The sequence below is a fragment of the Typopeltis vanoorti genome, chromosome 25, assembly GCF_054136105.1.
Source record: "Typopeltis vanoorti isolate ZY-2024b chromosome 25, IOZ_Tvanoo_1.0, whole genome shotgun sequence".
In the NCBI taxonomy this organism is placed as follows: Eukaryota; Metazoa; Arthropoda; class Arachnida; order Uropygi; family Thelyphonidae; genus Typopeltis; species Typopeltis vanoorti.
Window position 1 is genome coordinate 26,455,928 of NC_143573.1, and position 25,917 is coordinate 26,481,844.

At 37.0% G+C, this 25,917-nt stretch overlaps 1 protein-coding gene across 2 annotated transcripts in view; it reads left to right on the plus strand.

Moving 5' to 3' along the window:
- LOC150092615 (sorting nexin-19-like) overlaps positions 1-25,917 on the plus strand; it is a 252,772-nt gene that overhangs the window by 145,712 nt on the left and 81,143 nt on the right. For both annotated transcript variants that reach the window (XM_090414570.1, XM_090414571.1), the window contains one exon: positions 20,620-20,767. In XM_090414570.1, the coding sequence (XP_090270696.1) occupies positions 20,620-20,767 (148 nt within the window). The remainder of the gene's footprint in view (positions 1-20,619; positions 20,768-25,917) is intronic.

Genomic DNA, 25,917 nt, shown 5'->3' on the forward strand with positions numbered 1-25,917 from the left:
TCATTTAAGAGACTTTAGTTAGAAAAAAATGCAGGGATTTTCTCACTGATTTATAAGACATTCTCCAAGTTCCTTCTTTCTTTCATCAGCATCATTCATTCTATCCTTGATTATTTTTTGGTTATTATTTTGGAAACTTGGAATAATAAGGCCGATAGTCCTGAACTAATTGCACTTACCCTTTGTTTATGGGAAATTAAGGTCATGTGGAATGTTAAATGGTGTCTTGTAGTCAGCAGCTTCCTTCAATATAAATTCTGTTCATAAGTCCCTGTAGTTTTTCTAAGAAAGCTATCTTCTCCAGCTTTTAATAGGTCATTTAGGATCCCATCTTTGCTAGTGCTCTTATTGTGTGGAAAGGGATTGCAATGTGTCATCCAATTCCTCTTTGGTAATTCTCAATAATGGATGTTATCTCGAATTGCATCTATACATGTTCCTGTGTTTTGAGTGTTATCTTCCTCATTATAGAGCACTTCTGTATATTTTTTCCACAATATTTTGATATATTTTTGTGTTTCAAACAGATTCCCATTTTTATGTTTGTTTGTAGTAATTTCATTGCTCTTGTAGCTTTTGATTTCTTTGTGAAATAAAGCCTTTCTTTTTAAATAAAAACCTCATCCTCTGTCCACCATCATTCATTTGTTTCTCCTCTCTTATTATCTGATTTTTGATTTGTTTATATTTCTTTCCATCTTCTTTTCTTTCTTCTTCTTTTTTCCCATGTTAGGCTCAATGTTCTGTCCTGGCCAAATAACATGACCTCTTTTGAAACCTGATACTGCTTATGATAGGGCTGTTAAATCTTATCTGCATTGTTTACATGTCTGTAAATCACATGTGTTCTGATCACTGTCTGTTTTACAGCAAGAAACCCAAGTTTCTGAGAGGAAAAACCATGCCACCTCTATATGAGACCAGCTAACTTACCTCCAGTTGAAAAGCTCTGTTTAAGATTCTTTGCATCCTCAACAGGATTCGAACCCATGTCTTTCCAACCAAAAAATATCAGCAATATGGACTGAGCTATAGAGGCTCTTATATTTCTTTCTGCCTTCTTCTTCTGTGTTATTTAATAATTAATTAATATACAGATGCATCCATGGAGTGTTGAGACTCGTCAAGGGAGACCCAAACTATCCACACAATATCTGCCTATTGTACATCTCCTCGAATTTCTGTATTTCCTTTGTTCCTTTATATTTTTTTGCTATTCCTTTGGTAATATAGGTTTCCTTGATTTTTCCCTTTACAATTCGGTAGTGTTTTTAGCAGTTGTAATAACGGATTATTTTAGGAACTTTGATCAGTCTTCTGTTTACTTATCTCCTGTTTTATAGTTGCTCTTAGAACTTGCTTATAGCAACTAGTCTGAGATGTCCATATTTCATTTCTGCCAATGACTTCCTTTTTTATTCATTTTTTTAAAGTTTAGCACAGATTTTCATTAGCACTTATCAGTGGCCAGAATCTACATAAACTTCAGGATAACTTATTGACTTTTTAACTTGGCATCAAATTTTAACAAGACATATTTTTTATATATCTTGTACTATCTATCTATAATATATGTGTAGATTTACACACTCTGCTATGTAGCTAGAGACCTGCTTATGTCACTTGTTCTTAAGTTTATTATACATAGAAAGGAAGATGTTGATTCTTGGGGGAGGGGATGTAGTAGTTTCCTTTTACTGTCTGCATTGCAGTATTAGAACTAGGCATTTCGGCATACTGACACTATCCCCACAAATTCATTTAGATGCCAGTCCAACTTCATTAGAATTATGTTTTCTAATGATACTAAGGGGTACTGCTAACCTCTTCCAATTGACTACCCTTTGACTAGGATAGCTCTACCAGGAGCTGCTGCTCCTTCCAGCATAATTCTCCATCATGACTATGCAGGATCCATCCCCTCCTATAGCAAGGGAAATAGTAATGATGGAGTATATGTGCATATGTTAAAATAGATTTACAAGATAAATTAGTCGCAGTATAGAATTTGTTTGGCTAAGTGTTAGTGTATCTACTCTCTAATCAACAGGCTGCAGGTTTAAAACCTGTTGTAGGTAGGAGTTTGTGATTGGGTGGGTGGGAGATAAGTTTGATCACCTGATGTGTAACCACTGTCCAACTTATAGGAAGGCTGAAGTGGCTTGAAAATCCATGTTTTGTCTCTAGAGCAAGGTTTGTGGATTATGTAAACAATAAATAAAAATACCAAAAAAATATAAAACTAATAAAAATAGAAAAACAATTTTTGGCCCACTCTTAGTATGCTTTGGGTGGGAGACAAAAATTATTAACATTGCACACACACACACAATTTCAATATTACTATTCCAATACTTATTATTGATTTCAGCATGGTATATTGAAATAGGAGGTCTAAATTGCATAAACCCCTATATTGTGTATGATCTCTTTTTGTTCTAATGATGCTTTCTAGCTTGCTTCTACCAGTGTGATAATGAGTCAGGTATTTTGGACAATTCTTCCTTCAACTCGACCATAAGTTCTTATACTTCTATTTTATATACTGATCTGACTTGCACCCATTGTTTTTGTTCCTCCCAGTGATGTTCTGTTATATTGTAATCAGGACTCTTGTGTAGGCCATTTCCCCCCACATCGGTTTCAAATCTGCAGTATGACTAATTTCATTGTCTTAGTGAAAGAAATGAGCCATGTTTCTTTCATAAATTATGCATTGTAGGAGGCAATGCATTATTCAGAAGTGTTTGCATATCCACTGCTATTCATCCTTCCGAGCAGTACAACCAAAGATCTAACTCAGTACCTGGAGAAACAGCTACAGGCTATTATATCTCCATTATGAAACTTTGCAGTTTGGGAAAATGCACTAACACATAAAGTGCACCTATGCTTATCCTTCAAACTGAAAAAGGATATAGCATGATTCATCATCCTGTGTCCACAGACTTCTAAAATTTCAGGGATTAGTCATGATGGTCTTTACCGAAGTGCGGTTGGCACTGATCATTGCAATGCTTGATATTCTGGTTTATGTGCTTCTGCCCTTTTATGGAAACTAAACCTAGCATTATCTTTTGATGTTACATGCACATGAAGAACCTGCTGGTTCTTCCTGTGCATGTCTTACCTGAGAATGTATGTGGGGTAGGGTTGGGGGGATCGCACTCACATTTCCAATCACTGGTAATATTGCATGCTGTTGATTTTGAATGATTCATCTTTTACTGTTTTAACAAATAAATGAGCTACTGATATAGCATTTTATGGTAATTTTCTTTGCTCTACTTCTCTTAAGTTATATTTTAGTGTTCTATTCCAGACCGTTATCACTGGGATCCAACACTTTGCTGCCATGTTTGTCATACCATGCAGTCCATGGACATCTGGAAAGAGGGATATCCTAGCAATCTCACACTTCTTTGGTCCTTGATTTTGGATGAATTGCCAGGATTGATCATCTCTTCATTTGACATTTGAGAATGAGTTTTTCACTCTTAAGTTAATCAGGTTCCTCAACAACCCCAATCTAGTACAGAAACCATTTGCATATTCTATGTGAATATGCAAATGTTCAGACAACAGTAATAAGAAACAGAAAATATGAGAGTTACCTAAAAATATAGTATTTTTTTGCATTATATATGCAACAAGTGAATGCCTAATCAGAAAATGTCACCCTTCTTTTATCTAGAAAGATTTGGAAGGATTGATAGTCATCGAAGAAAACCCTTCAGAAGATGTTCCTGTCAAAACATGCTTCCATATACATTCAGAACAAATCATTCATGCAAACATTACTTAATGGAATACCAATCACAGTAACCCCCTAGAAAACCTTTCCTCAAGAAGTAATATTGAAGTGGGATCCTGACAGTGCTAACAAGAAGATTTGCTTCAAATTAAAAGGTCAATGAATGACAGCCATAAGAAGAATTATCATATGTAGAGATGATATCCTAGTACTAACTAGGAATATCATTCTTATATTTAACACTCCTAAAATTCCTAATATCAGTGAAAGCAGGTTATCATATCTTCTCTATTAAGCCCTATATTCTGAATCCTGTGTGCTGCTCAAATATCAAAAATATGACAATGCTCAGACTGTGATGGCACCCACAACAAACTCTCACAGCTTATTCCACTCATTCACCACTCTCCAAGTAAAAAACCTAGTTCTAACACCCTTGCTAACTACACTCTTGCTCAGTTTTCCCAGATGGCCCCTAGTCCTCCCCAGCCCTGTTCTGAAAAATCTCTTCTGAATTAATCTTATAAAAACCCCTCAGTAATTTGAATGTCTCAATCATATCACCCCTTTTCCACCTATCAACCAATTTCTGTAACCCACAGATCTTCAACCTGTTCTCATAAGGTTCATTCCATAGACCAGCTATCATCTTGGTCACTCACTTCTGGATCCTCTACCTCCTCCTCCCCATCAAGAAGAAACTCTGGTGCCCAGATATGGGCACAGTAGTCAAGATGGGGTCTTATCAAAGCTCAATAAAGAGGAATAATAACCTGCTTGTCTCTGTTCATCACAGTATTTTTCAGTAACCAAGTGATCCGATGAGCCGATTTAGCCACTTTTGCTATGTGCCCCCTAATATTTTGCTATGTGCCCACGAACACTCCCAAATCTCTGGCTTTGTCAACCTCCTGGAGTACAGTTCCACCAATGCGATATACTGCTGCTAATTTTTTTCACCCCAAAATGCATAACCTTACACTTTGCTACATTGAACTAATATCCATTCTCATTAGCCTAGACTGTCATTCTATCCAAATCATCCTGCAAAATTTTGACATCATGTGCATTACTATCGCTCTGCCCAACTTTGCATCATCAGCAAATAAATGAACAGTTGCTCTCAGATCCTTTCCGATATCATTAATGAACAAATTAAATAGCAGTGGTCCAAGAACAGAACCCTGTGGCACACCACTAGTAACAGGCCTTCTTCTGGACTACACTCCTGAATAAACTACTCTCTGATATCTCTCCACCAACCACCCTCCCATCCATCTTAGCAACCCTATATCCATCCCCATGTGCTGCAGTTTACTGATAAGAATTCCATTTGATACCTGTTAAAGGCCTTAGCAAAGTCCAGCAGTATCACTGTAAAACCATTACCCTTATCCAGTTCAGCCGTCACTGTATTATAAAACGTGAGCAAGTTACTGAGGCGTGATCTGCCCTTCACTAAACCATGCTGTCCCCCATACAGTATCCCATTTTCATCTATCCATTCCTGTATTTTGCTCTTGACTAATTTCTCCAAAACCTTGACAACTCCTGATATGCTGATTGGTTGGTAATTTGCAACAGCAGTCTTGGAGCTTCCTTTATGCAATGGAACTATTTTCCCCTCTTTCTGCCTCCTCGGGACTAACCCAGAGGTGAGACTTAAACATTATGGTCAACTAACTATTCCTTTGCTGCTTCACATAAGGCTGTCAATACACATTACGGTTCTGTAATATACTATTCACCTCCATTTCATTCACCTCAATTCTTGTATAAGCCATTAGTTCCCTCATTCCTGCAATATCACCACCTGGATGATATACTCTTGCAAAGTGTTCACTTAGTAATTCTACTATTTCAGCTGATTCAGTTACCTCCCTACCATCAGCATTCCTTAAAATCATTTTGCCATATACATTTTTTCTTTTATTTGCAGTATATCGAAAGAACTCTTTGGAATTCATGTTTGGGAAGTTAGCATGCACTGTTAACTTTTTTTTCATAATCAGCTTTTGCCTTTCTTATCACACTAGTTATTCTTCTGGCCTGTGCTTTATAATGTTGATGTGCTTGCAGGTTACCCATCTCCTTAAATTCCCTCCACAATTGTTTCTTTTTTTTTTTTGCAGCTCAAGCTTAATGGTGTTATTCATCCATTTAACTCCCACTTTATTTACTCTCCAGACTCTCCAGATAAGTTTCAATCGCAACTGCTGAAGTCTTAGCAATTTTGTTGTCATATTTATTTTGTAGTCATGAAAATAAATCTACTTGTGACTTTTTGAGGTTTTGCTTTTCTTCTTTTTTCTTTTCTGCTGATTTCCTTTTTTGACACCCAGAGGGATACTTTCTTAGCATGGACATTATGGGTTAGGCTTTGCCTGTCGAATAAGTAAATAATATTAAATAATTTTATCCCATTAATTAACAAAAAGTTAAATATACATACTTTTTACAATATTACAAAATTTTAGAAACACTCAAGGAATGTGTTTATTTTTTTCGTTTATTTACTTCAGTACATCAGTTTCACCCTTATCTATCCCTGTTAACTAAGTTGAAATTAACTTACTTGAGATCTAATCACGTGCAGACAACACTTCATAATTCTGAATATTGATAATACATTTCACATAGCTTTAAAAATAACTTACCATATTTACTGGAATATAACTGGTCCTCGCGTATAACTCGCACCCCTGATTTTACTTTGCAAAAAAAAGAAATTGAAAAGTTTCACGTAACCACTCAGAAAAAAAAAAGTTTAATCATGTTCACCTAATGGCAATAGTGACTCGCTTCCCGTGGCAAAACACGCGCCTTCCATACTAGCCAATACGTCTGCAGATGCCAGTAAAAGCAGGTCGTTTTATTGTATCACTGAATAAGGTACAAACATTTGCAGTCTGTGTAATATATTTCTCAACAAATGGTGCAATTAGAGACAGCTGGGATAAAGGCACTAACTAATGAATTGCTTGTCCCTTCCACCAAAACTATGCTATTTAGCCTCAAGCAAAACAATATGCTGCACTGGCAAACACAAAAAACTAGATGTGTGGGAGTCTGCCCCTCCAGCTCAAATGCAGAGCAACAATAAAAATCAACAGAAAGTGTTAAAATTCGTAAACGTGTTAAAGCTAGGAAATATATAGTGAATATTGTTATGGCACTTTCAGATATTGAATTTGGTTGAAGAGAATTAGCATTTCAATTCAAAAATTGTCTGCTGACTTTTATCTTTGACTCACGTGATCTTTTGTTGATACCACACCAATCATATATGCACATATCTTTACTGGCCTAGTACCATAGCTATCTGTTCATTAGTCATTTGTGAAGGATTGTTCATTAAGTATCTCAAGTCTTGTAAATTACTGCTAATTTTTGCTTGAAATAATGGGAAAGCAGATGGTGCTATTTGGGTAGGATGCACACAAGGAAACTGCTCTATAGACAGGAAATAGCAATTGCAATATATGTGGGGATTTTACGAAAAAAACTGAAAACTTTAGTTTCCGAAAATCACTGTAAAGGAAATTTGCTTTTATATCTAATAAGTAAAACATATTAATTGACAATAAATACTTCCAATCCATATTTTAATGACTTACGATTTAATAAAATCCAAATACACTTTAGAAAACGGATATGTTCTTTATGAAACATGAAAAGATATATCAAATGATGGTAAAGGAGTCACGCCACATCTGGATGCCTGACAAATAATGCAACAACTGAACTGGACAAAACTTGTACATCAGTATATCGCGGAGATATATTGATGGCTTGGAAATAGGATGTTTGTTTCTAATTTTCTTATTACTTATTATTATGAAACAGTTGGTAGAGTTTAATTAATTATTGCATTTTTATTTGGTATAGCTGTACTTAATAAAATTGAATTATATTAAGTTAAAACATGTGTCAGCAGAGATGTTTGAAATGTATTTTTTTATTTAATTATTTTTTAAGATGAACCCTGGGTTGCGTGCCAGAAAAAAAAAAAGTCATTGGCGTGCCACTTTGGTAGGCATGTTAAGGGTTGTCCACCCCTGCTCTAGACTAACCATATATAAAGAATATAATAAATATTTTTTCAACGGTTTCGATAACGAGCCAAAGGATATAAATGTGTAACAGATTAGAAAAAAACTAATGATGAATCAGGCATTTTAGGGTAAAAATGAAATTGTGTTTGTTAATTTTTATACACTGCATAAAGGCATCAAAGGGTTAAGCAAAAACCGTAATATAGTAGAGAAACACAGATATTATTATTACCGGGAGCCCTAAAATCCTGTCGATGAAATCCCTTTAGTTATAAGCAAAATTAGAAGAAGAAAAAATAAAAAATACATTTCCACAAATGTGTATTGACTGTGCCCACTCAATCGTGGGGCCTGGGTGCATTGCCCCCCCCCCCCCCCCAGATGGCTGGCCCTGTCAGGGTGACACGGTATTGGGAGAGCAAATGTTTGAAGTAGTAGTGAATGTGTGTATAGAGATGATGAGCATCAGGAATGGGATGGCCTGGAATGTAAAGGAATAGTGGAATCCAAGAAGATATATAGGGTAAGTGGTGATAAAGGCAATTTGGCATGAGCAGGTGGAGAAAACACTACCAATAAGTGACATGGGAAAAGGGAATTGTTGTGTTTATTTACAAATGCCAAGAGCATTGGGAATAAGGAAGATAAAATGGTTTTGCTAATTGAATTCAAAATTGTTGAATAAATGAAAAGCTGTTGGATGAGGATGATATCCTGGTGGGAATAGAAATGGAAGAGCATGATGTTTTTCATCAAGATAGAAACGATAAGAAGGGAAATGGAGTGCTGATGATAGCAGGGAAATTACATCTGCACAAAGTAGAAATGCAAGAGGGAAAATATAGTAGCATTGTTTTTTGAGTCAGTATGGTTTATGAGGTGGAGATTGACAGGAAGAAAATTTATTTATTTATTTAGGCTTTTGGCTGCATGAAACTGGTAAGTGAAGAGTACAATCACAATTTCCAGCAACAAATGATGAAAATCTTAACATAAAAGTTCATTACATAAAAGGCACAACCAGCTTTCTAAATCTTTCCTTTTTTTTTTTCTAAATAAAGCAAAAGTAATTTGTCATAATCAAGCAAGAGGCAATTATCGTCCTACTGTAACAGGTATGACAAGGCTGCATGTTTTCACAACATGAATGTAACTGTATCCTAGGTTTAATTAGAGAGCAGTTGTGTCTTGTGTGAGAAAACTTGATCCATTAGAGGGGGCCCATTTCACATTACATCATCTTCTAACATGCGGAGGAGTTCTGTTGATTCCATGACAAGGACTACGAGAGTGACTACGAGAATAACGTCTTCGTGGTGAGACGGGACCGTGATCTTCTGTTTCCTCCATAACCATCACCACCACATCAACTAAAGGTCAAAGTCCAGGCTGGAAAGCCAATTGAAGGCCTTATCCATCACTTTGTGGATGCTCTGTAGGCCACCACCGTGAAATTGGTGCCTTGGGCAGTCGTACACAATATGAGTAATCGTATGAGCCACGGGAGAACAATCACAATAAGGGTGATCTGACAGCCCCCATTTATGTAGAAAGTAGCCACATTTGCCCTGACTAGTACTGATCCTGTTTATTGATGACCAAATCTTCTTAGGAGGATCAAAACCAGGCTGCAGAGCACAGGAATCTTCTACCAGAAAGCTGTTTGTTGGTTGATTGTTGGACCAGTGTTCTCTCCATATGTCAGATATTGATGGCAGCACAGCTGAAGAAAGTTTGTCCATGGACCAGAGAGGTTTTCTAGATTTGAGGCATAGACTAGGTGGGTTTATGAGAGTCTGATGTAGGCGCAGGAGTGGGTTGCTCACTAATTTATTAAATTCCTTAATCGAGGCTTGTCTTCTCCATATGTGTGGTGGAGCAATGTTAGATAGAACAGACAGCCAGGAGAGAGAGAGAGAGAGAGGGGATGCTTCTCACTGTCCCACTAATTGTGCGCATGGTAGAGTTTAGCTGGGTGTCTATAATGTTAGTGTGTGTGTGTACTTCTTTCTGAGACAGGGGCACAATATTCTGCTGCAGAGAATGCGAGGGCTAGTGCAGATGACCTTAGGACTTCTGCACCACAACCCCAGGTTGTTCCAGCAAGCCTTGAAATGATATTATTTCTGGTTTTAATTTTATTGGAGAGGTTGATGATATGCCTTTTATAGGTTAGGCTTCTGTCCAGGCTCACCCCAAGGTATTTTGGAGGCTTGTGTTCTACCATTTTTCCACAGAAAGAAAGGTTAAGTTGTCGATTTGCCTCTGCATTGTACAGGTGGAATACTGAGGACACTGTGTTTGTTGGATTTGGCTTCAAGTACCACTGCTTAAAGTACTCTTCCAGGGTGTTCAGGTCTGTATTCAAGGTTGATTCTAGGTTGGTAAAAGAGGTGGATTGATGTAAAATCGCTAGGTCATCGGCATACATATACTTGCTTGATCTGGTATGAGGTAGATCATACACGTAGATATTAAAAAGCATAGGGGATAACACAGAGCCCTGAGGAAGACCTTTGTGAAGGAATCTGGGCCTCTTTTTTTCTGCCGATATGGACCCAGATCTTTCCGTTGGAGAGAATAGAATCAAAAAGTTGTAAAGTTTTTTTTTACACTTTATAATATTTCCTAGTTTTAGGAGGAGCCCCCTGATCCAGACAGTGTCATGAGCAGATGTTAGGGCAATGAAAGTGGCTCCAGATTTAAGTTTCTTCTGGAAGCCTGCTTCAATTTGAGTTGCCAGGACTTGGTCACAGCAACTTCTTCCTGGCCTGAAGCCAGCTTGTTCAGTTGGGAGTGCTCTTTCAATGAGTGGTGAAATTCTTTTAAGGAGAATTCTTTCAAAGAGCTTAAAGGTGGTGCAAAGCAAGGAGATAGGTCGCAGGTTTTTCACATCATTTGGATTTTTCCCTGGTTTAGGCACGGCAATTATTTGGCTTCCCGCCACAGCTTTGGTAGTTTACCAGTCATGATGATTTCTGAGAAAAGGGCCGCCAGCCATGTTTGGCCATGTTGACCAAGATGTTTTAGGTACTCAGGGAGTATACCATCCACTCCTGCAGCTTTGCCATTCTTGATAAGTTTTAAGGCTATTTGTACCTCTTCCAGAGACACTGGGTGTACAAGTTCAGGAAACTGTGGTTCCATCCTCAGGATTTGTCTGATGGAAGCTTGTACAGCAATTTTCCTGATAGAGCTGGAATGAATCTTGGAGGTTTTCAATAAATGGTTAGCCATTTGATCAGGAGTTATCTCTGTTGTTTTGTGTGTTATTGGCTCTGCTCCACCTAATTTTCTCAGAAGTGACCAGCTTCTCCAACTAGATGTGATGAAATCGAGTTCATTGATGGTTGAGATCTATCTTTCCTTTCTGTTTTTATCCAGGGTTGATATGAGCTCCTTAGCAATAGTTGGATCTTCAGATTCCTTACATTTGGCTAGGAGTTCCTAACTTTCTCTACTCCAACATGGGATATATTGTTTTCTGTAGCTTCTAGGGAAAGAGGCTTTTGCTGCAGATTTGAGTAGTTTAACAAATCTAGGATAGCAATTAGGAGTGGGTGAATTGCTCTAAAGGAAGAAAATAAGCAACTTGAATTAATGATCAAGGGAGGAGTAATCATTTTGGGCGATTTTAATTATGATAACATAGATTGGAATGAAGAGTTATTACCTTTTGGGTATTAGGAAAATGAATTTTTTGAGTTCTTGAGAGAGAACTATCTTAGACAATAAGAAAGGGAGGGCACATGAGGATCGAGAGTCTTTGATCTAATCATTTCATTGGAAGATGTGATTATGAAACTTCAAGCTTAGAGGATTGCTTGTAGCTATTGTATGTAATGAGGAGCTACATGGGAAGGAGATAAATGTTGTTTGGTAATTGACCAAGAGATATAATCAGGACAAGGGCAACTCATATATAGAAGCTAATGACTTCACATCACTTGCCTTAGTATCCCATAATGCAAAGCACATATCCTTATGGGTATGTATAATGCTATGCATTATGGGAAGGGTCACTACCCAGACTAGTTTTGAACCTTTATCGATGTCTCGTCGGTGGGAGCTGGACCCACGTGTGATACTAAGGTTGAAGTAATGCAGAAGTCATATTTTCATATACGAGTAGCCAAAAGGTGTCACACCTTTTGGCCTAGTCCTGATTATATTTCAGGTGCAAACTTTGTTTGCTTATGCTTGGATAAAGGATTAAACCAAGTGTATAATTTCTTGGTATCTTTAATTTATAGTATAACCAAGTGGAGAAACTTCCAACAACTATCTCTAATCCAGAGTATTTTAATAATAAGGTATGACAGCTTTTGGCTACTATATGAAAATATGATTTCAGCATTACTAAGATTGAAGTAATCTTAGTAATGCTCTGAGTCTGGCTCCCACTGACGAGACCTCAATAAAGGTCGAAACCCATCTGGGTAGTTGCCCTTTCCATAATGCATAGTATTATACATACCTGTAAGGATATATATTTTGCATTATGGAATATTAAGGCAAGTGATATGAAGTCATTAGCTTCTATATACGAGTTGCCTTGTCCTGATTATATTTCAGGCACAACTTTGTTTGCATGCACTTGGATAAAGGATTAATCCAAGTATATAATTTCTTGGTATCTTTAATTTATACTATAACCAAGTAGAAAAACTTCCAATTACTTTAATTTTAGTAACAGAGAATTTCTGATTTATACATGGAAAAAAAAAAAAAAACTAAAAAAATGGGAAAATTCATTAAGAACAAGTTGGCTTTAATGCCAAATAGCAAACATGGAAAGAGTTTGCCAAGACCATATTTTTTCTTGAATGACAAATAATCAACAAATCATAGGTATATAAGAGAGGACTCTGTTCAAGTGTGGTTGATTTTAAAAAGATATAATAAAGTAAGAAGACAAAAATTGTTCAGAACACTAAATCTGTAAGCTGTAATGAAATTTACAGAATGATAAACTTATACTTAAATTTCAGTTTAGGAGTTGAAATTCAAGGCTGTACAGTTTATTAAATTGGGTGTCAAGGCAGGATTGTATGCTTTTTTTTTTTTTTCTTTCAGGAAATGACAGTGCGGAAGGCATAATAATATTATTTAATTATTAATTCTAATATTTGCCATAGTTAAATTGGCATCATCAGGGGAACCATGCACAAGAACTACAACAATAAGTGAGACTGAGAAAAGACAAAAAATACAGGGAGGCCTAGACCTACAGTTCAAAATAGTGTCACCTGTTGAGCTTGATTAAGTTTTCTTGGCCAAGCAAATTCCAGGAAAAGTCTCTCATATTTATACTTACTACTGTGGAGTAAGGTGGCTTCTTTCCAGCAGATCCTCTGGTTATATCCAAGGCATGGTCTGTGAAACCTGAGTGGCCATAGTGGTGGAATCAGATGTAGTCTGTGTTCCAGGATACTGATTATAATAAAACAATAGTTGAGTTAGATGAGGATGAAGGTTATGTGGTAATATTACTTGACCGAAATTTTTTGACAGAAGTCCTGACGGTGGATTTATGTATGAACTGAGGTATTATTGTTATTATTATTAAAAGAGACCTACAGGGAGTCAGGGATCATCAAGGGAGGCCACATAATATACTCACCAGCTATCATACTTGTTCATGAATTCATTTACACTGCTTGCACACACAACATCCTATAGCATTCCATTCCAATCACGTACAACTCTATGAGAAAGAAATCTAGCTCTCGCCACTTTCTTAGCTGTGTTCATTCTCAGCTTCCGAAGATGCCCTCTTGTCTTTTCCCCACCCTCCATAAATTGAAAAATTCTGTCAATTGAAATCCTGTATGACCCTTTCAGAAGTTTGTAAGTCTCAATCATATCATTCCCTCTTTCTCCTGTTTACTAGTGTCTGCAGTTTACAAATTCTCAGTCTGTCTTCATAATCAGTATTCCACAATCCTGATATAATTTTTAACATCGCCTTTTCACTCTCTCCACTGTATCAGAATCAGAACGGAAACTAGCAGACCAGACCTGCGCATAATAGTCCAAGTGAGGTCTTATCAAGGCCTTGCAAACAGGCAAAATAACTTCCTTATCTTTACATGTGAACGTTCATTTCAGCATTGCAATTATCTTTCGAGTTGCATTTGCAATCTTTGCTACATGGCCCCTGAACTTTAACTTCCTATCTACTAACATTCCAAGATCCTTAGCCTGATCAGTTTCTTCTAGCATAATCCCACCAATATAATACGACATTGGATATCTAATCATGCCAAAGTGCATTACTTTATATTTACTGACATTGAACTGACATCCATTTTCTCATGCCCACAATTCCAGCCTATTTAAATCATTGTGCAGGTGCTGAATATCAGCATTCCTGATTACCTTACTTATCTTTGCATAATCAGCAAATAGCTCTATACCACCTGTAAAGTCTTTCCAATGTCATTAATGTACAGATTCAATAACAGTGGACCAAGTACTGATCCTTGTGGTTACACCACTGGTTACCTTAAATTTTGCAGACCCACATCCCCAGTATACTACTTTTTTGATATCTATCAATCAATCATTCTCTTATCCATTCTAATATTGTCTAATACAAACCCTATATTCTTCAATTTATGCAACGGTCTTCCATGCTGTATTCTGTCAAAAGCCTTAGCAAAATTCAAAATTATCATGATGTATCCATTCCCCTTGTCTAATTCAATGGTAACATTATTATAGAACAAGAGCAAACTGCTAAAACATGACCTTCCCTTAGTAAACCCATGCTGTTTGTTGCAAAGTACAGATTCTCTGTCAACCCATTTCTGAATGTGAGCCCTAACCAACTTTTCCAAGATCTTGAACACTGCTCCTGAGATGCTGATTGATAATAGTCGGATACATTGGTGTCTTTGCACAACCCTTGTGCAATGGTATTACCATACATTCTTTCCACTCGTGTGTAATCTTCCTTGTTCTGAGACTCGAATTATATAGCCTGGTCAAAGCAATAGCCAGTTCATTTGAACACTCTTTTAGCACCTATGTTTATATCCCATCAGCCGCTATTGCTGAATTGTTATTCACTTTGTAGAATAGATCTCATACCTCCTCTTCATATGCCTGAGTTTCATCATCCAGTGAGGAGGTAGCAGTGAACTCGCTGTTGCATACATCTGATTGATAGCTTTTAGCAAAATCTGCGCTCATTAGTCGAATAACCTCTTCTGCATCTGTCACCCTCACACCATATGCATTCATTAGAGTCATTCTTTCTATTTCATTGTTTCTTTTATTTGCAGCATATTGATAGAATTCCTGTGGGTCATCTTTAGCTTTCAGAGCCCATTTATTTTTATACTCAGACTTAGCTTTCTGTAGAACAGTTGCGATTCTTCTGGCCTTCAGCTTATAATTTTCATAATGGGCATCATCCTTATGCACATAGTATTCCTTCCACATCATCCATTTCTTATTAATCTTTTGCTTAATAAGATTAGACATCCATATTTATTCATCGAATCGGGACACATTCTGATATTGCATCATTTAAGTATTTTATTAAATGCTTCCCATGCACTTCAATATTCTTCCCATCCAGCAACGAATGCCATTGCACTGAACTCAGTATACTCCTCAGGTGATCATGATTTCCTGCTTTATAGTTCAGCATGTAACCTTTTCTGAATGGAACATTCATAAACTTGCCGGCCTGGTTGGCTGAGTGGTTAGCGTATCTGCTCTCCAGCTGCGGGTTGGAATCCCGCCATGGATGTTTATAAAGCACATTTTCACAGACAATTGTGATTGTCTGTGAAAATAGTGGTGGTGGTGGTCAGTGGTAGATGGCACTGGTGTGGATGATGAAGATGGTTGCGGTTAGTGGAGTGGTGGAGGCAGAGTTGTAGAGCAGGTGCCCTCCATCAATGAGTGTTTGGACTCTCTGGCGGTGTTATGTAATAATAATGATGATGATAATATAATAATAACTTGGCCACTTCCCAAGTGAGTACTGCATGATCAATGTCACCAACCAAAGGCAGAATAGTTATGTCTTTACTGAAACGCGCTCTGACAATATAATTAAATCTAATACTCTTTGACCTTGGGTTCCTTCTGTCACATGCTGCTTGAGGAAGTTTTCCAGCAACATCTCAATAAATGCATTTTCATTCTTCTCATCAGATTCTACTTCTACCCAATCAATATTTGGATAATTAAAGTCTCCCATTAGGATTACTCTTATCATGATCATCTTGTCTATTTGGTGATTCATTTCTTAATCACTAGCAACCCATCCACCAAGTCTGTAACAACTTCCCACTATGTATTTTATCTTGTTAGATTCCACTTCACAGCTGATGGCTTCAAACTCACTAGCACATGTTACTACTACAATCATAAGTCTCAACTCTAACTGGATTCAAGTCATCCGATATCATTAGCAGCACTCCCCCCCCCTATCCTCTCTATCCTTCCTAAAATTACTGTACCCTTTACACTCAATGCCAGTTAGTATGTCTGATTCTGATGGCTACGTCTCACTAATGCCCACAATCTGAGCTCCCAACATATTGTCCAAGGCAACAAACTCTACTCCTTTGTTTCTGATACTCCTAGCATTCGATTACAGACAGTAATCTACTTGCATGTTCTTTTGTATACCCTTGTCTGCATGACACAGTGAGACTTGCAGATCTCTATTCTTCTTTAGTGCTTTATATATGTAGACATCTTTGTACACGTTTGATAGGTCTGTACCGGATCAACACAAAGTTGAAATATTTCTCTCCTTGTAATCATTTCTATGATAATATCCATTTCTGTCATTAACAGAAATATAACGTTGTCGCTCTTACACTCATATTCTCATCATTCCTACTATTATAATTTGGTTTACCTGATTCTCTGTGATAAGTCTCATACCAGTTATTAGTTTTTCAAGACTCCTGATACCAAATGCATTCAAATGTAGGCAATTAATCTTATACAAATGCAATCTTCTTTCAAACTCACTACACATTCAAAAACTCGCATCCATTCCTTCTGCACGGCCTCTGCATCTCATTTGTCATCATAACTCTTCTTTGTAATTCATTTTTATCGTATTGAGGTAATTTACCATCTATTTTCACTTTCTTACTCTTCACTCTCTCTTCCAACAACCCTTTCATGTCCTCTCTCATACTGAACTTATCACTAATTAAGTCATTAGCACCTACTTACAATTACGATCTTGTTTACTTTTCTTTGAATTGCTTGCATTATATTTTTAATTTTTGCTCTGCATAAACTTCAAATTATAACCTGTTCATCCACAGCATGAGTTGTTTATTATAGAGCCACCATACCAAATAACATCCTTCTTTTTACAAACAGTGTTACTTGGAAAGGAATCTTGTTAGTAAGAGTTGAAATATGTTGGCAAATTGGAGGGGGTTGTTAGGTATTCTGGTAGGAAGATTGATGATTTGAGATAGGTTGTTGATAATGGCAAATACCTCAACATCCCTGCCTGCTTAGTTGATGAAACTGGAGAAGGGAGGCCAATGTGAGTTGTGGACATTGAAGTCCCCAAGAAGGATAACCTCACTATTGGGGTATTTTGACTGCAGAAAGATTGAGCTTTAGCGAGAGATAGTTGAAGAGGTCAGAGTAGTTGGAGTTTGGAGAGCAATAGAGAGAGAGCACATGAAAGGAGCAAGTTGATTTGGTAGGGAAATTTTGAGATAAAGCAAATCAAACAGTGATGATAGAAGGATGTGCAGTCTTTGGCATGGAATGTCAATTCTGATGAATGCACAAGTGCTGCCCTTGTGGTGGAAAGAGCTGTCTAATGTGTAGTTTGGGCAGTTGAGGTGGACAGCGACTGTTCAGGTTGCCAGTTGGGGTTCTGATAGGAATGGTGCTTCTGGTTTAGATGACTGTAGGTGGTGGTGCATATTGTTTATATTGCTGTTTAGACCATGGATGTTGATTTTTTTTTTTTTTTTTTTTTTTTTGGAAAGAATTAATGTTGGTGGGTTGTTTGATTTAATTTTTGATGTTTTTGTGGGTGGAATTTTTTTTGTTTTTTATGAGTTTTTTTAACTATTTTTTGTGGGAGAATTTTTGAGATCTGCAATAAAATCACATTTTTTTGGGGCAGTGGTTCACTGTATTTGTGAGGAAGAGATAAAGAGGAAATGGGAGCATGCAGTGAGAGGTGGCAGACTGACAGAAATATGTGTCACTGCAGGATTTGACACTGGCTGATCAGCAAGCCTCCAGCAGATATGTTACTAACTGGTTTGGATCTGTGTACTATTCAGCAGCCAGCCTGCAGAACTGTTTTACTGCTGCAGCCTTGAATGGGGAGGGTCTCCCAAGATTGGTATATCATTGATGGTATAACTTTCACTGGGAAGAGCTGGATGTGGGGACAGAAACCAGAACCATTGCTCTAAATGAAACATGGCTGCAGCTGCTTCAGATCTCTACCACCTAGAAGATATGCTGTGGTTGTTGGTTTTCCTCTTGGTAACTTCAGGACTACATCTCATACAAGTCTCTTTTGCTACAGAACAGCCTTCACTCACCAGTTCATAGTCTTTTTTTTTTATTTCCCCTTTGGCACTACAAGGTGTAGTGACTCTGCAACTTCTATTCCTGCTTCCCATGGTCCAACTACTGCTTCAATTTTTCCAATCCAAACACTTGCTCAGACTGAATAACAGAAATCATCCTCACAGGAATGAAGGCTTTCATCCCTTATTCCACTCCAAATTCTCAGCCACCGTTCAAGCCTTGATTCTCGAAAAAGTGTGCCAATTCTGTAAAAGAAAAAAACCTCTGTTTATCACGAATGGCTCAAGACCAAAAGTCCAGCTGCCCACTCTGTCTACACTGCAGCTCACAACCATTATAAAAGAATCGTCACCAAGTTCACGTCAGACTTTGAGAGTGCAATCCGGCTAATAAATGATCCGTGTCTCACATGTCCACTTCAGTCTCTCTCTCAGAGACATTTCTGCCTCATGTCTATTCTTTTTTTTCCTCCACTTTCCTCCAAAATCATTAAAACAACAGCCACTGCTAACCAACACCCTTTTATAGTCCATCTTAAAACTCACCAAACCAACTTCTCTGCCTCCTCTTTTATTCCATCTGTTTCTCTCCTTAGGAACAGTCTCTCCCACTCTGACTTCCCCAAATATTACAACCCTCAGCTGTTCAAGAAAAATGCGAATGATTCCTTCTTCCACTAATTCTCTTGCCCATGCATGACATTAATTAACATATAAAAGGCCACAAAGACTGTTGGTCTTTGTGTCCTTTTATATGTGGATCAGATATATATATATAGAGAGAGATAGATAGATCTATCTATAAAAAATATAAAAAAAAACTTACCTCATTTTTGTTACTTACTGACTTACCTAATTCTGTGCTTTGTTGTTTCTTATTTTGCCTTACTTTTCTTATCCTTTGTGTGTTCATTCAAATGCTGCTGGACTACCTGTAATTCCTGCATTGTCCCTCCGACAATCTGCATGACTTTGCTATTTTTGAGGTTAATTCATTTTCAATAACCTTCTTAGAGCAGCACGACTTTTTGCTTTCGAACAAAAGCATTTTTGCCTCTCTTTTAAACTATATTTAATATTGCAATATCTTAATAAAAATGTTATAAAACACTAAATACACTAAAAACACGAAAATCTACACTAATATACTATAAAACACCAATTTTCTAAGGAAGAAACAATAAAACAGATAAAAATTACCAATTTTGCTCAAGCACTATATTCACTGACCAGTCACTATCATATAATATAATGGAATTGATAGTAAGCCAGTGGTATAAATAAAAAATATGACTTATCTTGGCCATCTAAGATATATATTAAGGAATAGTTTATGGGTGTAACAAAAACTAAGATGACCAGTGGGATACCACAGGCTCTGTCTCATCCTGTAAGGATGACTCACAGTGACTAATATTGTGGACTAAGGATTATGAATGCCAGTCCAGTGTTTCTAAGTATATGGTTTTGCAGTCTGGCTTGAGGAGATTGCAAGTTATATTGATTGAACTGCACTCTGAAAGATTGGAAAAGCTAGGAAATCTGGTATTAATTAATTAAATTGGTATTATAGATTGTTCAGTGACTTGACATTCAAGAGATGCATTGCAGACAATATAAAGCAAACTTAGAGAGAGCACATATAAGGCTTCTTATGTATGATCACTTCTGATTATTGTGTTCCCACATGTTTACCTGAGTTTTGGAATAATGAGAAATATGGAGAAAGAATAAACTGCCAATAATAGCAGGGTGGAGGCAACCACCCTCTCTCACCTTATCTCCTCTTTCTCTCTTCTGGAACTTAAATAGAATTATGTACTCAGGTCTGTTTTTGCCATAGTCAATAGCCTACGACTCCATCATATCTCTCATATATAAGAAGTACACTATGCTCATTTCTTTCAAATTGTTTTGTTTATACATTCTTATATTAGTTGTTTAAAGCAAGGATTTCATGTGTATGTTTTTTTTTAATGGGAGGGGACAAAATGCAGGAGTGGAACATATACTTACTATTTTTTAATAATTCCTCACGTTAAAAATAAAGCAGAAGTTTAATGTATTAATGTAAATTTTTTATTTTTGGCCAAATAATTTTCATTATTTGGCCAAGCAAATAAGTATAATAACTGCAATAACCAAAATAACAATAATAATAAAAATAAATTAACATTCACTCTTTCATATGTATGTATGCATATTTTTTTGTAGGTGCTACAATTTTTATTGGTAAATTATACTTTTTTTCTTCCAGAACTACAAGATCTTATTTTTGAAGAGATTCCACTTGCAAGTCTAGTTGTTGATTTAATAGTACTGAGTATCCAGGATTCATCACATTTGGGCAAACATGCACAGTTTGTTCTTTTATTAGAAACATTTGTTGGCTCTTTTCTCAATAGGTAATAAAGTAATGCAAGTGTTTCATGTTCTAAAGCAACCTAAATTAATAAATTTATTCATATTATAAATTCAATAACATAATAAATTTTGTTTTTATTGTTCTTGTTGATTGCAGAGAATGTATATCATTTGCAGTTTTGCTAAAAATATAATGATATGTAGAAATTGTTGTAGCACTTTATCTGAAATTTTATATTGATACAGGCAGTGAAAATATATTATGTGAAGGTTTATTGTTTCACCTTTAAATGATTCTGATTTAATTTTTATCTTTAGTTGATGGATAGCTGTTGTAAGTTGGTGATCATATGCAAAATGTAATTTTTTTTCCCCACTACTTTATTGGAATTATATTTCAATAATAAGAAGATAACTCAGTTATACTCTATTCTTTAACTTGATTCTAATTTTGAATATTTCAGAAACAGGCAGGTTTTCAAATCTGTTTTAGAAAGATTTGGTCCTAATACACTGGTTTCCATAAATTAAAGATAAAGAGAAAAATCATGATAATTTGGGATATAAAGGGAAAAAAATTATGAAAGTCAGGTACAATATGTAGAAATTGATGCTGAGTCTGGTTATCATATACACATGAGTGGAACTTTCAGCAGTATATGCAAATATGCTGCTGAAATATTTGTAGTGGTTTTCCATTTTGTATTTGGATTGAGAACAAGACATTTCATGATAGCAAAATTCTTGGATATGGCTGCAAGAGAGCATTTAACTAATGGATCCAGGTGGTGAGCCTGAATGACTTACAAAGATGACATACATCTCTCATCTGTTTGCCGTAACAGGAGTGCTATCCCGAATCAGTTATGAAACTGAATCTGCATTGGCTACAGGAACACTGGTATCTGCTTCCATTGTGCAGAGAAAGCTTCACAAAGTGGTCTTTAAGCTAGGCAATAAGTAGTCTTCATGCCCCTATCCCCTCATCACAGGAGAGAACATTTGAAATAAGCCAGGCTCCATGTCAACTGGATTCATGACCAGTGGGGATTGGTATGGTTTAAAGATGAGTCCCAGTTTAGCTCTAGAATGATACCAGGTGTGCTGTGATCTGGAGTGAACCAAGTGTCCTTCTCTCTCCAGACATAGTGCATGGCTGCTGGTACATGGTATGTGTTCCTAGTGAAACCACGAATGCTGCAACTTATAGAGACAAGGTCTTGGACCCCTACGTGTCACCTGTATGCTTGCGTGATAGGGGGGAAACATTTAACCTACAAGACTATAATGCTTTTCCTCATCGTCTCATCAAGCAAAACTGGTGGACAAATATCTTCAAGAAGCAACTATTGTACATATGGACTGGCTAGCTAGGTCTCCTGACCTTAATCCTCTTGAGCATGTCTGGGATGTTCTAGGTAGATCTGTTGCTGCTCTCGCCTCCCACTCCTGAAAACATTGAGAGACTTTACAGGAACGTTGGTTATTATTACCAGCTGAGCTCCTGGGCACCGATTTCTTACTGAATTAAACTATTTATTCACAATTTTTGTGGGTGTTTCTTTTACATCTCATATCACACTGCTTTTCAGCAGATTGCATAAAAATTCATCACACAGTTTTTGAGTTATCATGATTTTTCTCTTTGTTTCTTAATTTATTGTAAGCCACTGTAGTTAGATAGGTGTGAATCGAATGCCAACCTACCACATGAATTATCACCTGCATGATAATTCATGTGGTAGGTGAAGATTTTCATAATAAAGAACTTGGAAAAAACATCTGTTGGCATGAAGATTACTTGAAAAAATAATGATACATAGTTTCTGTATGTTTCATATAATGATTGCTCAGATGACTGATTCTTTTCTTTTAGTGTTTTTTCTTTTAGTGTTCAGATGACTGATTCATTTCTGAAACACATTGGGAAAAAAAAAAATCTGCAATCTGTATGCTATCTCACTTAAGGAATTGACAACGTAGATACGAATATAAATTAAATTACACTTTAATAAATATTTCCGATATTTCGGCAACATCACGTTGGCATCTTCAAAAGGAACTTACAAAAAAAGGCATGTGCACGTAGGCATTACAACACAGTGAGAATGAAGTGATGAAACTATTGTTCTAAAAGTCCTGATGGTGCCCTCTAGCACGCTAAGTAGGTGTTCTTGGCTGTTGGGCTGAAGGTCTGCTGATGTAAGCCTCCCAAATTTGGGGCAGTCTCATACAACCAAATTTGTTGAGGTTTTGAGTGTTTCTTAGGGCTGAGGCTGATTCCATAAATAGTCTTTCGAATTTGTATTTGCTACGGTGTATTTTAGCTTTCTTCCACCGTATTCTGTGGTGTGTATCCAGAGCATGGTCTGCAAGGCCAGAATGGCTGTACTTGTGAAAACGGATGTAGTCCTTATGTTCAGAAATTCTGATATTCGCTGTCCTGTCTGTTTGGCCAAAGTAAGACGGTTTACAGCTGCAAGGGACCTGGTATACTCCAGGTAGGTCTAGGGGAAGTGGTTGGTCTTTAGTGGATCAGATAAGGGATGCCAATTTTCTGTATGGTCTGTAACAGGAGGTTAGGTCATGTTTTTTTAAGATTTTGGTAATTTTTTTTTTAGGTGCCTCAGATGTAGGGAATGGTGATGGATTTAGAGTAATCCTTGTTGTGGGGGGGGGGGTTAGTTTGTAGGTTTTTAATATTTTTTGGATTTTTTTGGGGGGGGGTAGCCATTGGCTGAGAAAAAGTGTTGAGGATGTGATTTAGTTCAGTGTTTAGGGCCATGTCATTAGAACAGATTAGTTTAGCCCTGTTGTATAGTGTTTTCACCACTCCATATTGTTGTGGGAGGGGGAGAATTGTTGGTGAATGTACCTGCCTGTATGGGTGGGTTTTCTATAAACTGAGAAAACCAAGGTTCCATCAGGCTGGCTGGTGACTAGTGTGTCTAGGAAAGGGAGGCTGTTGTTTTCCTCTTTTTCCAGGGCGAACTTGATTCTGGGGTGGTGGTTATTTAAGTGTGTTAAGAAGGAGAGGAGTGTATCAGAGCCATGTGGCCAAATAGTGAACACATCATCAACGTAGCGAAGCGATGTGACAGAAGAACTGCTAGCACTCATACCTATGAAGGGAACGACGAAAGGCACTGATATTCTTGAAGCCGCCAAGAAAAACGCTCCAGCATTTCGACCCCAGCTTAACCAACTTCGAGGGTGTGGTACCCCTGCTATGGTGAGAAAGAATGAAGGGTTTGTCTTTTTCTAGTTCCGGTTCTTTCTGTAGCAGAAAGAACCGGAACTAGAAGGAAAATATTTCAGCCATTACTACTGTTTAATCCACCAGGAGAATTTGTGCTTGAAAACTATTGGATTTGAGAATGACATGAACGTTATTGTGACTGTCATCAACATTATTAGGGCAAGAGGATTGAATCATCATCAATTCCAAGAGTTTTTGACCCAAGTATGCGAAGCAGATATGGCGATGTGGTTTATTATAGTGATGTGCATTGGTTGAGCAGATGGACGGTTTTTAAAAGAGTCTTTGACATAAGGAGCGAAATGCAGCAGCCAAGGGGAATCCGATTGCTGAATTTAAGGATCTAAAGTGGATGACAGACTGCGTTTGTGACCGACATCTTGTTGCATATGAATGACCTAAATATGCATCCAAAGATCAACCGGTGCACACTCTGGTTCATCACATCAAAGCTTTTGTAGCCAAGCTCAAACTTTGGGAGGCACAACTCGCAAAAAAAGACTTAACTCATTTTCAGCTTCTCACTGAGTCCAACTGTTTGTCTCTTGATGAATATGCTACAAAATTAGCCGTGTTGCAAAGTGATTTTGAAGAGAGATTTAGTGATTTTCGTAACCAACAGTCTTGTTTAGATTTATTTTCAATGCCATTCAGTGTCAGTGCTGAAATGCCAGGCTCAGTACAAATGGAGCTGCTTGAACTCCAAAAACAAATCTTCTTTGAGAAAAAAATTATTCAATGTGCCCTTGTTTACATTTTACAAAGACTACATTTCTGAGGACTTATTCCCTAATCTTTGCCAGCATGCTTTGAAGATGTGTACTTTGTTAGGAAGCACATACTGATGTGAGCAGTTCTTTTCCTTGACCAGCTTATCGATGTTGATGCCAACATCGACAAGCTGGTCAAGGAAAACCATTGCCAAGTTTCCCATTGACATTGTAAAAAATGAATGCTTTCTTCATTAAATTATCTTTTTTCAAGTATTGATTGTATTTACTTAACATGAACCCAACTCCTACCTATGCTCTTAAAGCTGAGTTTGTTTATTTTTATAGGATTTTATGTAAAGTATCAAATGCATAGCCTTCTATGAATCTGGAAAGCATCTTACATTTCTAAATACCACAGTATAGCTTAGTAGCCCGCAGGCTTCATTGAAATTTTTAATGTGGCCCGCACTGTCTGTGAAGGTTGAAGACCCCTGCCTTATACATTTTGTTCCTTTTTTTTTAGTTTCCCCTTTTTTGTTTGTTTATCCTTTTTTTTTTTTTATTAATTTGTATTTTCTTTTCAATGATCTTGTTTATATATGAAGTTCTTTTGGATGCCTTCCTTGTTTTTCTGTTTCTTCTCTGATTTCTCCATGTATAACTGTTTTGTTTGTTTGCATTTGGTCTTATATCTGTTCAGTTGTTATACTAGATTCATTATTATTAATTTTAGCTATTGTTTTTTTGATCTGTATCTGACAGTGAAAATGGCTCCTGCAGTTCTAGAATTTATAAATCTGTATAGTATTTGACAAACCATGCAGTACTCTGACATCCCAGGCCACAAGATCATGTGCAACCAGTACATGATCTTGTGGCCGTAAACATTGATCTTCCTACTATCTTTCAATGGAACTAGGACTTTCTTGTCATATTCAATGCCACCAAAACACAGTCTTGCCTCTTCTCTCATAAAAGAGATCCCAGCTCAGCTACCCCTATCCTCAGTAACACACAAATCACCAGACAAATCTCTCTGCTTGGACTAATGTTTACCTAGTGTCTCTCCTGACATAAACACATCACATCAATAGCCTTCTCAGCATCAAAGAAACTAGGCAATCAAAAGGCTACTTTACACCTATGTACAGATCCCAAATCCACCCATGCCTAAAATACTGCTGACATGTTTGGGTGGTGCACCTAAAACTTCCCTTAA